The sequence below is a fragment of the Bufo bufo genome, chromosome 2 (genome assembly GCF_905171765.1).
Source record: "Bufo bufo chromosome 2, aBufBuf1.1, whole genome shotgun sequence".
Taxonomy (NCBI): Eukaryota; Metazoa; Chordata; class Amphibia; order Anura; family Bufonidae; genus Bufo; species Bufo bufo.
In genome coordinates, this window is record NC_053390.1 from 165,051,255 (window position 1) to 165,069,450 (window position 18,196).

Here is an 18,196-nt window from a genome sequence, read left to right on the forward strand (position 1 = left end):
AACTGGCTTAGTTATCCATAGCAACCAGATTCTACCTTTCATTTTCCAAACGAGCTGTGAAAAATGATAGGTGGAATCTGATTGGTTGCTATGGGCAACTAAGCCAGTTCTACTTTACACCAGTTTGATAAATGACCCAGTTAGTTTCTAGTGGACTTATGGCCGAAACTACTCACAATCATATAGGCCATACTTATTGACACCAAGGCAGGTTAACAGATTAATGCCCAGCAGCATGTAGAAGTCACAGTGCATTATGCACCTATCATCCTTAAAAGGGGTTTTTAGTATTACACTTGCACGTAAAGATGCCAGTGACAGGTAGTGCACCATACTGGCTTACCACCCATTGATTAGGTCTATACTGTTAGATCAAGAGGCTTCCCAGTACCTTCTACATGTACCACACAAAAACTGACCCCCATTCTCCCCCAACATCACATTTTCTCCAGTGGACCTACAGATTGTAGATGAAAATTGTATTAAAATGTCTCTATTTGACATATGGGAATACTGTTTAACCCCTTAAGGACCCTGCCATATTTCACCTTAAGGACCAGGCCATTTTTTGCAAATCTGACATATGTCACTTTATGTGGTGATAACTTTAAAAAGCTTTTACTTATCCAGACCATTCTGAGATTGTTTTCTCGTCACATATTGTACTTCATGACAGTGGTAAAATTGAGGAAAAAAATATATATATATTTTTTAGTGTCTCCACATTCTAAAAGCCATATTTTTCTTTATTTTTTGGGCGACTGTCTTGTGTAGGGGCTCATTTTTTTTCGGGATGAGATGACTGGTTGATTGGTACTATTTTAGGGTGTATATGACTTTTTAATCGCTTGCTATTACACATTTTTTTACCGTGTTCACCTGAGGGGTTAGGTCATGTGATATTTCTGTAGAGACTGTCGTTACGGACATGGCAATACCTAATATGTATACTTTTTTTTTATTTTTTTTTACGTTTTTTACACAATAATATCATTTCTGAAACAAAAATAAATCTTGTTTTAGTGTCTCCATAGTCTGAGAGACAGTTGTTTTTTTTTGTTTGTTTTTTGGGCGATTGTTTTAGGTAGGGTATAATTTTTTGCTGGATGAAGTTACGGTTAGATTGGTACTATTTTGGGGGCATACGCCATTTTTGATAGCTTGGTGTTGCACTTTTAGTGATGTAAAGTGACAAAAAAAATTTTTAGCACAGTTTTTCTTTTATTTTTTGGACGGTGTTCATTTGAGGGGTTAGGTCATGTGATATTTTTATAGAGCCGGTCTATACAGACGTGGAGATACCTAATAGGTCTACTTTTCTTTCTTTCTTTTCCCTATTTTTTCCAATTATTTTTTATTTGAAACTTAATTTTTTTGTAAAATCTTTCTTTTTTTACTTTTTTTTACACTTTATTTTTTGTCTCACTCTGGGACTTCAACTTTTGGGGGTCTGATCCCCTTTGCAATGCATTACAATACTTCTGTATTGTGATGCATTGGCTGTAGGTGTATTACACACTGTAATACACTTACAGCCTTCCTGCCTGTGAGATCCAGGGGGCTGGATCTCACAGGCGCTCCCAGAAGGCAGCCTCGATGCCTAAGGAAGGTATCTGGCTTCCTTCCCTGCCATCAGGTCCCCGTCACAGCAGCGCGGGGACCCGATGGCAGCTCCTATCCCCGCAAGGACATCGCACGTGCCCCGGTTAGAGCGGACCGCGGCACATCAAGGGTTAATGCGCGTGCAGCAGGGGTCTGGCTATCATTGACTGTCGGACCCCTGCCGCGGATCGGGCGGGCACATCTCCTGCACCTGCCCGATCACAGCGCCGTACATGTACGGTCTAAAGCCTCATTCACACGTCAGTGTTTTGGTGAGTGCTTCCCATCAGTGATTGTGAGCCAAAACCAGGAGTGTAGGCGTCACAGAGATCAGGTGTAGTGGAAAGATCTGCACATGTTCTGTGTTTAGAGCCACACCTGGTTTTGGCTCTAAATCACAGATGGAAATCACTGACCGAACACTGACGTGTGAATGAGGCATAAGACTGACATGCCTTTTCTATACCAGGTTATTCTACTTTGTATATCCGCCAGTTTCTTACCCGTATTGCTATGTTTGGTTTCAGTGCCTGTCCCTGTGGAGCATCAGATCTGTCCTGCAGTGTGTGTGCTGATGAAGCTCTCGTTTGATGAAGAACATAGGCATGCAATGAATGAACTTGGTAAGATGGTGTATAGCAATGCATAATTTACACTTTGAGTTGAAAGTGCTTTCTAAATTGTAAATGTCTTTTTTTTCCTGCTTACAGGAGGATTGCAGGCTATTGCAGAGCTTTTACAAGTTGACTGTGAAATGTATGGACTTATTAATGACCACTACAGTGTTACTTTGCGGCGGTATGCTGGAATGGCTTTGACCAACTTGACATTTGGAGACGTAGCCAATAAGGTGGTTAACACATACCCTCTCTTTTGATGCTTTATATGACCACTTTGAGGGTAAACCTCTTCTCTTCCTCCTAACTAGATGCGTATTGTTAATGTGTATTTCTTTGCTTTGTAGGCTACTCTGTGTTCCATGAAAAGCTGTATGCGAGCCCTTGTAGCCCAGTTGAAATCAGAAAGTGAAGATTTGCAGCAGGTAACATTTCTTATGAGCTTATAATATAGACATTGCTATATATAAAAGAGTATCGTTATAGTATAAATAAATAAAACCTCTTTTTATATAACATGTTGTATTAAAGGGAATCCGTCACCATATTTGTAGTTCCATCTGTGAGGGAAGCATAAATTAGTGACCGGCTGCATATGAATAGAGCGGCCACGTGCATGCCTGACCAAATGCTCTGTCCATTTCAGGGGGCTCCGTGGGGTAGGGATTCCACATTCTCATCATCGTGGGGGTCCCAGTGATAGGGCCCTGTGGATAGGGGGTAACTTTATATAACAGGAACACCCCTTTAATTGTTTTATAGCTCAATTTATACTGTTTGTGTATTTAAAGTAAATAATTTGAGGCCGACATAAGATAAATCAAAGGGCAGAGGCCTGTTTGACAAAACAGTATTGCAAGTTAACAGGGCATTGGTGTAAATTGCTCAGAAGATACTGGAGGTCAGCAATGTAAAAGAATTGTACAAAGATGTTGAACACTAATCGTTCAGTCTATTCCTGTGTGTTGCAGGTCATTGCCAGTGTGCTCAGGAATCTTTCTTGGAGAGCAGATGTCAACAGTAAAAAGACTTTGCGTGAGGTTGGCAGTGTTAAAGCATTGACAGAATGCGCTCTGGATGTTAAGAAGGTACATGAAGAATGGTGATATCTAAATTGTACAGGTTGTTTTATAGCACATCATCTTATGATATTTTACACAACTTTATTATTTGTTTTAAGGAATCCACACTGAAGAGTGTACTGAGCGCCCTATGGAACCTGTCGGCTCACTGTACAGAGAATAAAGCTGACATATGTTCTGTGGATGGAGCCCTAGCATTCCTAGTTGGCACATTAACTTACCGAAGTCAGACCAATACACTGGCCATTATTGAGAGTGGAGGAGGAATACTGCGCAATGTGTCCAGTCTGATTGCCACTAATGAAGACCACAGGTTGGTTTATTTTACTATATAGAAGTAGAGATAATGGGTAATGATAGATTGACATACAGAAGATTCTAGAAGTGGTGTCCACGAATGGCCATATAAAGTTGTACCCATCTTATCAGGGACACATTCTGCAGAAGCACATGTGCCATATTCTGGACATGAATTTTAATTGGCTGTGGGTGCTGTCTGGGGATTAGTTTCATAAACCCTACCCTTAGGTCTGGTCCACATTCCATTGCTCAGTGGTTGTCCACTTGTCCCAGGACCCCTGCCGATCAGCTGTTTGGAGAAATCGCAGTGCTCGTACGAACACTGCCTTCTCTTCACTGTTTACCTGAGGATAGGTAATCAATAAAAAGAAAAAAAATCGGACCACCCCTTTTATGTAATTACGTAAATGCTGTGACATATGGCAAGTCACCCCGTCTTGTTTAAGAAACCGTACTCACGCTGATGATTAGTTAGCTGTACAGCAATGTCTATGTACCTGGCTGTGTTCAAAGATTATTGGACCCATTGTTGTGCGAATTAACACACCCATCTAGACAGAACCATGCTTCATGGAGCAGGAATGTCCAACATTTAGACCAACAGGTCCAAATGTCCTTCTGTTATCATGTCCCGTAGTCGATTGCAATACGGCACATGCTTGTGTTTATCCCTCTCCTTTAACTCTCACACAACTGACTTAAATCAAGTGAAGCAATTTCCGTACACATCGGCATCTTGTTCAGTCAATGTGCGCCTGCGTGCATAGGCCTCCATTATCGCAATTCGTTGTTGAATGCAGCATGTTGGACACTTGCACAACCGCCCTCCACAAAGTATCACTCGACTGGTGGGAAGGATATGATGGGCCTTATTCCTAAACTAGTCTAGCAAAGTGAAAGCTGAGCTCTGATTGGTTGCAATGGGCAATAAAGACAGTTCTGATGAATGAGGCCCGATGAGCATTATCCTGTACAAAACCACACAGGGGAAATAGGGGTCAGATTTTTGTGGACAATCCTGTACTTTGTGAATTATAGGTTCCATTTTCCTTCATGTAGTTTAGTGCAATTTCTTTGGTAATACACTTTTACTCAGAAGTGCAGAATAAATGTACTCAAATATTCCATACAACGTAGATTCTTATGTGGAGATTTATCAAAATTTGGTTTAAAGTCAGATTCCACTGTTCTAAAAAATGTAAGATGGAATCTGGTTGCTAAAGACAACTACACCAGTTTTCCTTTACACCAGTTAAGGATAAATCTCCCTGTTATTATGTAATTATATATTTTTATATTTCTGTTTGCAGTTGTGAAACACCAATGTCTGATTTGTCTAATCTTGTTTCCTGTTTTATTATAGGCAAATCCTGCGGGAGAACAACTGCTTGCAGACTTTACTACAGCACTTAAAATCACACAGCCTGACAATTGTCAGCAACGCTTGTGGGACCTTGTGGAATTTATCTGCACGGAACGCTAAGGATCAGGAAGCTCTCTGGGACATGGCTGCTGTCAGCATGCTAAAGAACCTCATCCATTCAAAGCACAAAATGATAGCAATGGGCAGTGCAGCAGCACTAAGGAATCTGATGGCAAATAGACCTGCTAAATATAAAGATGCCAATATCATGTCTCCTGGATCTGCTGTCCCATCTCTTCATGTTCGGAAGCAGAAAGCACTAGAAGCAGAGCTGGATGCGCAGCATTTATCTGAAACGTTTGACAACATTGATAACTTAAGTCCTAAAACCTCTCACCGCAATAAGCAGAGACATAAGCAGAACAAGTACAATGAATATGCTCTAGACTCAGGTAGACATGATGAGTCTATTTGTAGATCAGACAACTTTAGCCCTGGGAATTTAACTGTTCTTTCACCATATATGAATGCAACAGTTTTGCCTGCACCATCTTCCAGGACGGCGGGTGATGGCAACAGACCAGAAAAGGACAGGGAACGACCAGGAATAAGTACCTATCATTCTGTGAACGAAGGAAACTCATCTAAGCGTATTGGATTACAGCTATCAACTACTGCTCCAATTGCTAAAGTTTTGGATGAGGTCTCAAATATTCATCTTGTTGAGGACAGAACTTCACCATCCTCTTCAGAAATGCACAGTGCGTTGGAAGAAAGGACTGCTTCTAGAAAGACTTCTGCAAACCATTCCCTTACAAATCCATACAATTTCACCAAGGGGGATCATTCTAACAGAGCGTGTCCTGTATCCTATATTAAAATGTCATCAAATGATAGCCTAAACAGTGTTGGCAGCACTGATGGCTATGGAAAACGTGGTCAAGTAAAACCTTCCGTTGAGGCCTACTCTGAAGATGAGGAGAGTAAATTTTGCAGTTATGGACAGTATCCTGCAGGGCTAGCTCACAAAATACACAGTGCTAATCACATGGATGACAATGATACCGAACTAGACACCCCAATAAATTATAGTTTGAAATACTCAGATGAACAGTTGAATTCTGGCAGGCAAAGCCCAACTCAAAATGATCGATGGGCAAGAAATAAACACGTAATAGATAATGAAATAAAACAAAATGAACAAAGGCAGCCTAGGAACCAAAAGACATCTTATAATGCGTTTACTGAAAACAAAGAAGAAAAACACAAAAAATTCTCACATTTTGCTCAGCCAGAAAATGTGTCCCCATATAGATCAAAAGCTCCAAACACACAAGGAGATCAAGTGCGAGGAAAATCTACTGTAGGAATGAATCAGAAATCGAACAAACCACATTGTCAGGTTGATGATTATGATGATGACAAAACAACAAATTTCAGTGAACGTTATTCCGAGGAAGAGCAACAGGAGGAGGAGGACGACAGGCAAGTCAACTTTAATGTCACTACATATAACCAAGAGGAACATCATGTTGAGCAGCCCATTGATTACAGTAGAAAATATCAATCAGATGTTCCACCGTCAACTCAAAAATCATTTTCCTTTTCAAAGAGCTCTTCCAAACAGAGAACTAAAAAAGATCATGTGTCATCAAGCAGTAATACACCAACACCATCACCAAATACAAACCGACAGAATCAACTTCATCCTAATTCTGCCCAAACCAGAAGTGGACAAACCAGACAGAAACAAGCTTCAAGTAAACCTCCTTCTATTAACCAAGAAACAATACAAACCTACTGTGTTGAAGACACACCTATATGTTTTTCCCGCTGCAGTTCTCTATCATCTTTGTCTTCTGCTGAAGATGAAATTGAAGGACGAGTGAAAAGTGTCCAGGGAAAAGGTGATAACAACACGCTTCAAATAACTGAACTAAAAGATGGCAGAGATGCTACAACAAAAAATAGTGCTTCTAATGAAACTCGTTCTGCTTCACATCATATACGTACTAAACCAAGCAGACTTCAGACTTCAAACTTGTCTCCATCAGATGCCTCGAGACACAAATCAGTTGAGTTTTCTTCGGGTGCTAAGTCTCCCTCAAAAAGTGGCGCACAAACACCTAAAAGCCCCCCAGAACATTATGTACAGGAAACTCCTTTAATGTTCAGCCGATGCACGTCTGTGAGCTCACTGGATAGTTTTGAAAGTCATTCAATTGCTAGCTCTGTGCAAAGTGAACCATGTAGTGGTATGGTTAGTGGAATAATAAGTCCTAGTGACCTTCCTGACAGCCCAGGGCAAACTATGCCTCCCAGCAGATGTAAAACTCCACCACCCCCTCAAGCAGCACAAAATAAGAGAGAGACGAGTAAACCAAAGGTAACAGTCGATGCAGAGGAAAGGGAGCCAATGACAAAACAGACTTCTGTGCACGCAGCTGTTCAAAGGGTTCAGGTGCTTCAAGAAGCTGATACCTTACTACATTTTGCTACTGAGAGTACACCAGATGGATTTTCATGTGCATCAAGCCTCAGTGCTCTTAGCCTCGATGAACCATATATCCCTAAAGATGTAGAACTTAAAATTATGCCTCCAGTATTTGAAAATGATCAAGCTAATGAAGCAGAGTCAGAGAAATCAAAAGATTCAACTAAACGACAGAACAAAAAGGAAGAGAAACAAGGAGAACCAGAAAAAGACATGCTGGATGATACTGATGATGATATTGACATATTGGAGGAGTGTATAATATCTGCTATGCCTACAAAATCCTCAAGGAAGAACAAGAAACCTCAACCAACTACATCCAAAGCTCCTCCTCCTACTGCGAGGAAACCAAGCCAGCTTCCAGTTTATAAACTTCTTCCTCCTCAAAATAGACTACAGGCTCAAAAGCATGTAAGTTTCACCCATGCAGATGACATGCCTAAAGTTTATTGTGTTGAAGGCACTCCAATAAATTTTTCTACCGCAACTTCTCTGAGTGACCTCACTATAGAATCGCCACCAAATGAGCTGGCAAGTAATGATCAGGCTAATGTACCTGTTTTTGCCAACTATGAAAAAAGGGATACAATACCCACTGAGGGAAGAAGTACAGATGAAACACAAGCAGGAAAAAGCTTAAATACTGCTGCTTCAGGTCTAGATGAAGATAAAACAGAGGAAGGCGATATTCTTGCAGAATGCATACATTCTGCAATGCCGAAAGGTAAAAGCCACAAGCCTTTTAGAGTCAAAAAGATCATGGATCAAATTAATCATACATCTGCTGGTGCTACTGGAGCTAGACACTCACAAGAAAATGAAAGGAAGCCTACCTCACCTGTGAAACCTATGCCACAACCAAATGGACGTTCAAAGAAAAACTCAGATCAGAAAATGAGTTTAATACCTGAAAAACCTTACACTGACACAAGAAAACAAACTGGTAAAAATGCAAGAGAAGCAAATGAGAAACTACCTAACAATGAAGAACGTGCAAAAGGAAGCTTTGCTTTTGATTCACCTCACCACTATACTCCAATTGAGGGCACCCCTTACTGTTTTTCAAGGAACGATTCATTGAGCTCTTTAGACTTTGATGAAGATGATGTTGACCTTTCCAAAGAAAAAGAACAGTTGCGGAAAGAAAAAGAAGTAAAAGAAACAGACACAAGGGCAGATAACAAAAATTACCCATCAGCATGTCAGTCATTAGGGCAAGAGCAGCAGGAGCAAAATAATAGAGCTGGAAGAGGTCTGTCAAAGTCATTACTACAAAAGCAGGCTTCGTTTCCACCTGCAGCTAAAAGACAAGACCGAGGAGGAGCTTCTGATGAGAAAATGCAGAATTTTGCTATTGAAAATACACCTGTATGCTTTTCCCGCAATTCATCTTTAAGCTCATTAAGTGATATTGATCAAGAAAACAATAACAAAGAAATTAAGCCTCCTAAGAAAAATGAACCTTCTGACTCACAGATGGAAATGCGGAGACCTCAAACCTCAGGGTATGCTCCCAAATCATTTCATGTTGAAGATACCCCAGTTTGCTTCTCTCGTAACAGCTCTCTGAGTTCTTTAAGCATTGACTCTGAAGATGATCTGCTACAAGAATGCATTAGTTCTGCAATGCCAAAGAAGAAAAAGCCATCAAAGAACAAAAGTGAAAATGAGAAGGTCCGGTCAAATAGCATTGGTGGTATTCTTGCCGAAGAGCCCGATCTCACTCTAGATTTAAGAGATTTACAAAGTCCAGATTCTGAAAATGCATTTTCTCCAGATTCAGAGACCTTTGACTGGAAAGCAATTCAGGAAGGTGCTAATTCAATTGTTAGTCGGTTACATCAAGCAGCATCTGCTGTCTCATTGTCCCGGCAAGGATCTTCAGACTCAGATTCAATCCTTTCACTGAAATCTGGTATTTCTTTGGGATCTCCTTTCCATTTAACACCTGACAAAGAAGAAAAACCCATAACTGCAAACAAAGGGCCAAGAATTTTAAAGCCTGGAGAAAAAGGTTCATTAGCGTGTAAGAAAAATGAAGAGGAAACTAAAGGCATTAAAGGGGGCAAAAAGATGTATAAAAGTATGATTACAGGAAAATCACGCTCCAGCTCAGATTTTTCAAGTCAGTGTAAACCGCCAACACAAGCAAATGTGCCCTTAATATCTCGAGGTAGAACAATGATTCATATACCTGGTGTCCGTGCTAGTTCTCCAAGTACAAGCCCTGTTTCAAAGAAAGTTCCCATTCTAAAGAGTACCCCATCCAAAAGTTCTGACAACTCCAGTAGTTCTCCTAGAGGACCAAAACCGTTAAAATCTGAATCCTTCTACAATAACAGACAGACTGCTACCCCTGGTGGACCAAGTAAAGTACCTTCTAGATCAGCTTCAAAAGATTCTACTCCTTCAAGACCTTCCCCTCAACCATTAAGCAGACCTATGCAGTCCCCCGGTCGAAGTTCAATTTCCCCAGGCAGAAATGGGATAAGTCCTCCAAATAAATTTTCTCAGTTACCAAGAACATCCTCCCCTAGCACAGCATCCACCAAATCCTCTGGTTCAGGCAGAATGTCATATACATCTCCAGGTAGGCAGTTAAGTCAGCAGAATTTGAACAAACCGTCAAGTCTACCCAAAACATCCAGTGGAATTCCAAGAAGTGAGTCTGCATCAAAAGGCTTGAATCAAAATACAAACAACTCTGGATCAACTAAGAAAGTAGAGTTGTCTAGAATGTCTTCAACAAAATCTAGTGGAAGTGAGTCTGACAGATCTGAGAGACCAGCTTTAGTACGTCAGTCTACTTTTATTAAGGAAGCACCTAGTCCAACTTTAAGGAGAAAATTAGAAGAGTCTGCATCATTTGAGTCCTTGTCTTCTTCATCAAGGGCTGATTCACCAACCAGATCTCAGTCTCAGACACCAGTGTTAAGCCCTTCTCTTCCTGATATGTCATTATCAACTCATTCTGTACAGTCTGGGGGATGGAGAAAAACTCCTCCAAACCTAAATTCTTCATTAGAACATAGTGATGTCAGAAAGCGTCACGACATAAGCCGTTCCCATTCTGAATCACCATCCAGGCTTCCAGTTACACGATCGGGAACGTGGAAACGTGAACACAGTAAGCATTCATCATCACTTCCTCGTGTTAGTACATGGAGAAGAACTGGAAGCTCATCTTCCATTTTGTCTGCGTCTTCTGAATCCAGCGAGAAAGCAAAAAGTGAAGATGAAAGACAGCCATGTTCCTTTCCAGGGCCTAAATCTACATTAGACGGTCAATCTGCAAAAGGAACTTGGAGGAAAATAAAGGAAAATGAAGTACTCGAGACTGCAAATAATGAAGTATCAAATACTCATGCAGAGTCGGCAGAAAGTAGGACAGTGTATCAAATGGCACCAGCAGTTTCTAAAACAGAGGATGTATGGGTAAGAATTGAAGACTGCCCAATCAATAACCCTAGGTCAGGCAGATCCCCTACTGGAAATTCTCCCCCAGTTATTGACAATATCTCAGAGCAAGGTGAAAAGGATGAGGGAGTAAAAGACTCGCAAGGAAGGCATAATTCAGGGAATGGAAATGGGCTTGTTTTGGAGAATAGGCAGAAATCCTTTATTAAATTGGATGGTTTGGATCTAAAAGGGACTGACCCAAAACCTGTATTTAACAGCCTACCTTTAGGGCAAGAGACAAATGAAAATTGTCTTGCAGAGCGCACTCCATTTAGCTCAAGTAGTTCAAGCAAACATAGCTCACCAAGTGGGACTGTTGCAGCACGTGTAACTCCATTTAATTATAACCCTAGTCCCAGAAAAAGCAGTTCAGATAGTAGCACAGCCCGACCATCCCAGATCCCAACACCTGTGACTACAAACTCAAAGAAAAGGGACTCCAAAAGTGAAGCTACAGACTCTAGTGGTTCACAAAGTCCCAAAAGACATTCTGGCTCCTACTTGGTGACTTCTGTTTGAAAAGACCGTCTGCCATTATTTGAAATGAAATACTGGTGTATTATTTTTTAGCTGTCCGTGTATATTCAAAGAGACAAATATAAAATCTGTAAATATTGCTTTTTGATTGTTCAGGAAGCCATAATATTCAATATTTTCACGTATCTACTGTAAAATAACCAATACAGTTTAAGAATAATGAAACCTAGGATATTTATAGAGCTTTTTCAATGAACTGTTTCGGCCTTCTAGACCATTTCAAGCTTTTTTGGCACCGAACAAGTATAATCAGTGAAACAATACAGATACCTAATTGTAGCTGCTTATCATTTACTGAGAGAATCTAGTCGACCTAATGATATCAGTCAAGACCTGTACTGAAGCTAAGACTAGGTTGTTGGTTTAGTAATTGTGAATACATTTGCAGCTTATCATACAGCTGTTAATAGCAATGTGATTCCTACTGAAAGTTTTTTTTTTTTTTTTTTTCTTGTTTTTTTTTTCTCTCCCACTACTTCTCCCTGGCTGGCCTCTCTGCATGACTGATCTGACAATCCAAGTACTGTGATCTCATGATGTGCATAGGTACAGTAGGTATTGTGTAACTATCTGCAATAAAAAAAGGAAACGTGTTGCAGCTAGACGACGTCCAACTTTTCTCTCCCCCCCACCACTTTGACTGTTTTATTGGAGATTAGTTCATTCTTTTCACTGCTATGCTGTATAGTGTATGTCTGGTATTTGAGGTGAGATGGCTGCTCTTTATGATGAAACATAATGTCTCAGAGTAATCTAACTGAACATTTCTGAATAAATTATTACTGTATGTAAATTCATAAGTGTTTTATTGTGAACTGTAAAAATATGTGGCATGCACATTTTTTTTAATGGGAACAGGGCACTATTTTTTTGTGTTAATAGATATAGAAACTGAATTCTGATGCTTGATATAAATAAGACATTAAAGAGACCCTCCCCCAATTAAAAAAATTAAAAAATCTGATTAAAAGGGTTGACCCATCTGGGACATTGATACATATCATTAGGATATGTCATAGATGTCAAATAGGTGCAGGTCCCATCTCCAGAACAGGGCCCCTGAAGTGAAGGAGAACACACAGTGCTCTCCGTTCACCGCTGAGTTCCAAAAATAGATGAGCGAGCGCACTCAGCTGTTTTCGGAACTCCCATAGCGGTGAATGGAGAGCGCACCGCACAGGAGCAGCCACCTCTCCATTTACTGCTATGCAACTGCCGGAAATAGCCAAGCCGGCTCTTGACTATTTTCAGAGCTCCCATAGCTGTGAACAAAGGAGGGTGGCCAACCATGCGTGGCTGCTCTCTGTTCACTTTGGGGGCACCATACTGGAGATAGGAGCAGGTCGCAATGTGCCATCAGTGTCCAAGATGGGCCTACCCCTTTTAAGAGATTTTGAAAAGCGTTCTACCAAACATTTTTGCCTTTTGTTCTGTCAACAGAGTTTCAGTTTACCCTTGCACTGAGGATAACCTGAGTAACCGGAGACAGATTGGTTGCTAGGAACTATGTAATTTAAAAGGTTGTGTTGCCATAGCAACACCTCGTCGGAATTGACTCTTTGAATCTGATGCGTTGGCACTGTGCTGACAGCAGGGAAACTGTTGGCAGCAGTGAAGCCATTCTATTTTTAACCCTTTGTTAAACAATCTTTAAAAAAAATCCACACAATTAGGTGGAGTACCTCTTTAAGGAATTACTTATTATAATGGAATTGAAAGAATCAAGATTAAAAACCTTGAGATATTTTTGGGCAATATAATGTAGCCAATAAGAAAAATGTACACTATCACTTGCTGCCAAATTCCATATCAACAAATGAAGTCACTCGGATATAGTGATGTTAAAGTTCTTGTTCTACTTTGCACTTTTTTGTTTTCTTACTACAACTGGTGTAAATCCTGTTTCTTCACTTAAACTGATTTTACAAGTAGTTGTAATTCCAGAAAGGAACTGACTTGTACTAAACGCAATTTTATTTATTAATTTTTGAAAAGCTATCTGCACTCTTCTCGTCCTTTTGCTCAGTTTCAGTAGTCGGAGCTCTGCAATGCAGAGTCCCAGCTAGTGGAAATGCAGATAACCTGCACACACTTCAGGCTGTGTGTTTTGTTAGTACTAAAAGTGAATTAGTATGTAAAGCTAAGATGGGAATAATGTATTTCTAAATGGTTGTGGAAATATTTTTAATTTAAATACTAACTTTTTTTTTTTTTCTTGTCAAAGCAGTTTATCTATGCGTGACTGAGAAAATTTTATGACTTTTGCAATAAAAAATAAAATAGTGATGTGTCTGGTTTATGAGTCCCAACTGCACCATCAAATTATGTTATTCATACTATTAAATTCACTACACAGATGGTATTTTCTCACTAGGATGGAGGCTACATGCCATTTTTTTCCTGTTCACTGAAGTACTACAACACTGTAAGATAGAGCATTCGGCCTAAAGAGCCTCTGTCAGCATGAGCAACCCTACTAAACCAAGCATATTGCATGGTAGGGATGATCATGCTGATTAAAACGATATCTTTATTTTCTTTATAGCTTGGACGATTGAGATATCATAATTTTTTTCTGTATGCATATTAGGCAGTTTGAGCACCAAGGGGCTGGTATAACTCTTGGAGCACCAGTATTGCTACACCCCTTGGTGCTCAGTACCTCCCCTTTGATTGACAGGGCTGTACAGACCTGTCTAATGGGGCCTGCACTGTGACTCACTATTAATCATTGGTGGCCCATTTAATTCCCCTAGGAATGCATGATTTTGATAATGTGCTGTGGTTTATATGTATGCAGTCATTGGTGGCAGAGAGGAGCGGGCACTGTGCGGGGAGGAGAGAATACTTTAACCTCCTGGCAGCTGCCCTCCTCTGCTGTGTGTGAAGCCACTGGCATGTCAGTCTACCTGGAAGTGGAAGTGCCAGCAGCATCACACACAAAAGGAGGAGCACAGCTGCTGGCAGGATGGAAATGTAAGTTTTCTCTCTCGTTCCCCTCTGCAGCGGCTCCACTGCCACTAATAATTGCATACATGTAAGCCACAGCACATTATCAAAATCATGCATTCCTAGGAGAATAAAACCCACACTGAATATAACCTATTAACGCTGGACCACCAATGATTATTAGTGAGGCACAGCGCAGGCGCCATTGTCTAGCCCTTTAAATCAAAGGGGAGAGGGGAGTGTACTGAGCACCAAAAGGCGTAGCAGTAGTGATGCTCCACGGCCCCTCAGTGCTCAAACTGCCTAGTTTGCTTAAAGACAAAGGTAATGATGGTTCGGCAGCCGTGCAAGCTATGAGATTGCTTTTATCAGAATGATCAACCCTCCTGGGCAATATGACTGCTTTAATAGGTCTGATCAAGCTTACAAATGCTTTAAAAACAAGAGGCTCGCATCTCTTGTGCCCCATGTACTGATTATTAAGCCAAAAAAGCCCAAGTTTTTTTCTTTTTGAAGCCCCGCTGTACAGACATAGATTTAAGGCTACTTTCACAATAGCGTTCGGTGCTCCGCTTGTGAGCTCCGTTTGAAGGGTTTCACAAGCGGCCCCGAACACATCCGTACTGCCCCAATGCATTCTGAGTGGAGGCGGATCCGCTCAGAATGCATCAGTCTGGCAGCGTTCAGCCTCCGCTCAGCAAGCTGACACTTGAACGCTGCTTGCAGCGTTCGGGTGTCCGCCTGGCCGTGCGGAGGCAAACGGATCCGTCCAGACTTACAATGTAAGTCAATGGGGACGGATCCGATTGAAGTTGACACAATATGGCGCAATTTTCAAACGGATCCGTCCCCCATTGACTTTCATTGTAAAGTCTGGACGGATCCGTCTGAACTACTTTCACACTTAGAATTTTTTCTAAACTATAATCTGAACGGATCCAAACGTCTGCATTATACAGTAGGAGCGGATTCGTCTGTGCAGACACCAGACGGGCCCGCTCTGAACGCAAGTGTGAAAGTAGCCTAAAACGTAACATTCTGGCTTCCTGCAGCTGCCACTGGAGATAGTTTTCTGAAGACTGTTACTAAAGGAGTTGTGTTATCACACAAAAATATTCATTGCCTATCCACAGGCCAGGAGATAAATGATCAGTGGAGGCGGGCACCCGTCCGTCATGGGAAAGGGAGTCGTATTCCCATGTGTATAGAGCAGCAGACACCCATGTGTGTCCACCACTCCATTCTGCTCCATGGGACTGCTGGGATAGCAGGGTACAAGCACTCTATCTCCAGCAGACCTATAGCTCTGAATAGAGTGGCAGCACATATGGGTGTCCACAACTTCATACAAACAGGGATACACCGGCCTCCATTCTCATGATGACTGGTGGGAACCCCAGTGGTTGGACCCCTGCCTATCAGACACTTATCCTCTATCCTGGATTAGGGATTTGTTGTTGTAATGGGACAATCCTTTTAACCCCTTCTTTCACTGTATCAACCTGCAGAATAAAATGAACATTTACACTGCATGGGGAAAATCATATTAAAAATATACCCTGGCAGAATTGCTGTTATTTGGCCCAAATTATAGAATAAATGTCCTATTTACTCCAGAATGTCACCAATGGAAACTACGGCTTTTCGTGCAAAAAAAGAAGCCCTCACAGCTCCACCAATGGAAAAATTAAATTATGTCTCTTAGAATATGGAGACACAGAATACAAATGATTTTTATAAAAATTATTTTATGATGTAAAAAAAAACATGACATATACTAATATGGATTACCCAAAAAAAACTAATGTTAAGGAATAAGCAATTTTATGGTGCAAATATAGAAAGAAAAAAAAACAACCTATATAAATATGGTATGACTGTATTTGCTCTGACCAGCAAAATAAAAGTAAAATGTAATTTATACCCAATAGTGAACCTCATTTAAAAAAAAAAATAATTGGCCATTGTGTGTCCCCCAAAAAATAGAATAAAGATACATTTAAACTATCCCAAAATGGCAAGAATAAAAACTACAGCATGTCCTGCTAAAAACAAGCTTTTAAACGGCTCGGTCAACCAAAAAATAAAGGTTATGGCTCTTAGAAAGTCATTTCAGTAAATATCAATGCTTCATAAACCAAATGGTGCACCCTGCTGTTACAACCACATATAAGGTACTGCTATATTTGGGAGAAATGTTGTAACCGGCCTCAGAGAGGGGTTAAAAGGAAAGTATTTTACTGTAGACTGAAATTCTATTTGATTGCAGTGTAGGTTATAAGCAATTGCATGGGAACTATAAAATCATGTGGAAAAAAAGGTTTTTAAAAATGAAAGAATTAAAAATCACCTCCTTTCCACATTTAACAAATAAATATAAGCAACAAAAATAAATATCTTGGTATCGCTGCATATTAAAATAAAGTAATTATCACATATGGTGAATGTCATAATGGAAGAGTCAAAGATCAAAAGGTCATCTATACTATGCTATAAAGAAAAGCTACAGCTCACTAACAAAAAGCTCTTACACAGCTCAGTAGAAGAAAATATAAAAAAAAATTCACGTTATTAATGATTAAACTATTAAAAACTATTAAAACTAATAAATTTATCGCTGTAATCATACTGGCCAGCATAAATAAATGATAAACGAAAGTGTCATTTTTATCACCCAATGAATGTCATAAATGAAACATGCAAGAAATTTCAAAGTGAGAACCACAGTGGAAATCTGCATTTTTTTTATTTTTTTTTTAAGATCGTGTGGATAAGATTTCTGAAAACTTTCACTTTGATACTGCACAATGCTGTCAATTTGCTGTGTTAAAATCCATGACACCAACCATCAGCATTTCAGTCACATGTGGACATAGCCTTAGGGTACGTCCACACATTCACAGCGTTGTACAGTACAAGTACTTTCAGAAATCTCATCCACACGTGGTGTAAAATGTAAAAAAAAAAAAAAAGCAGCGTAAGGCTAGTTTCAGATGAATGAGTTCAATGCGAGAAACGCTGTGTGTGGCAACGCGATTTCCTTCTCTGACCTCTGCTTCTCTGATGGGACTGCACAGCATTATAATGATTTATAATGCTATGTGTCCCTGCCAGACCTCAAATCTACGGAACTGTTCTGACATAATGCCTTCAGTGTAATTCAATAGATTTGAGGTCTAGCATTATAATGCAGGGAATAATAAAACAAAATCACAGGGTCCTGAAGAGGTTAATTGTAATAGAAAAAAAATAACCAAAATACTTTCATTGTAGATACGCTTACAGTTTCTAAGTGGAATGCATAAAAAAGTACATTTCTGTATGTATGTGTGTCGACTTATTGTCTGCTGAGCCATGGCATCCCACTCTTCTTGAAGGACAGCCCTCAGGTCATTGAGGTTCTGTGGTACAGAGTTACGAGCCTCTACACGGCAACTTACCTGATCACATAGGTTTTCAATGGGACTCCGATCTGGAGAAAATACAGGGCACTCATTTGAGGTATCCCAGTCTCCAGCAGCTGTTCCCTAATGATGCGACCTCGATGAGCTGGTGCATTGTCGTCCATGAAGATGAAATTAGGCCTGTGTTGTTCATGCCAAGGCACAATGACTGGATTAATGATGTTTTTCAAATAGTATGGGATTGTCACTGTACCATTCACAAAGTGTAAGGCAGTTCTGTAATAGTAACATAGTACATAAGGCCGAAAAAAGACATTTGTCCATCCAGTTCGGCCTGTTAGCCTACAAGTTGATCCAGAGGAAGGCAAAAAAACCCTGTGAGGTAGAAG

General features: G+C 40.3%; 1 protein-coding gene across 2 annotated transcripts in view; it reads left to right on the forward strand.

Annotated features, from left to right (window-relative positions):
- APC (APC regulator of WNT signaling pathway) overlaps nt 1-13,216 on the forward strand; it is a 131,086-nt gene extending 117,870 nt beyond the window's left edge. The window contains exons 11-16 of one of the 2 annotated variants that reach the window (XM_040421625.1): nt 2,130-2,225; nt 2,313-2,452; nt 2,567-2,644; nt 3,191-3,307; nt 3,400-3,614; nt 4,965-13,216. In XM_040421625.1, coding sequence (XP_040277559.1) covers nt 2,130-2,225; nt 2,313-2,452; nt 2,567-2,644; nt 3,191-3,307; nt 3,400-3,614; nt 4,965-11,436 — 7,118 coding nt within the window. In that variant the 3' untranslated portion in view covers nt 11,437-13,216. The remainder of the gene's footprint in view (nt 1-2,129; nt 2,226-2,312; nt 2,453-2,566; nt 2,645-3,190; nt 3,308-3,399; nt 3,615-4,964) is intronic. The other variant, XM_040421624.1, reaches the window with a different exon arrangement.
- The last annotated feature ends 4,980 nt before the right edge of the window (nt 13,217-18,196 follow it).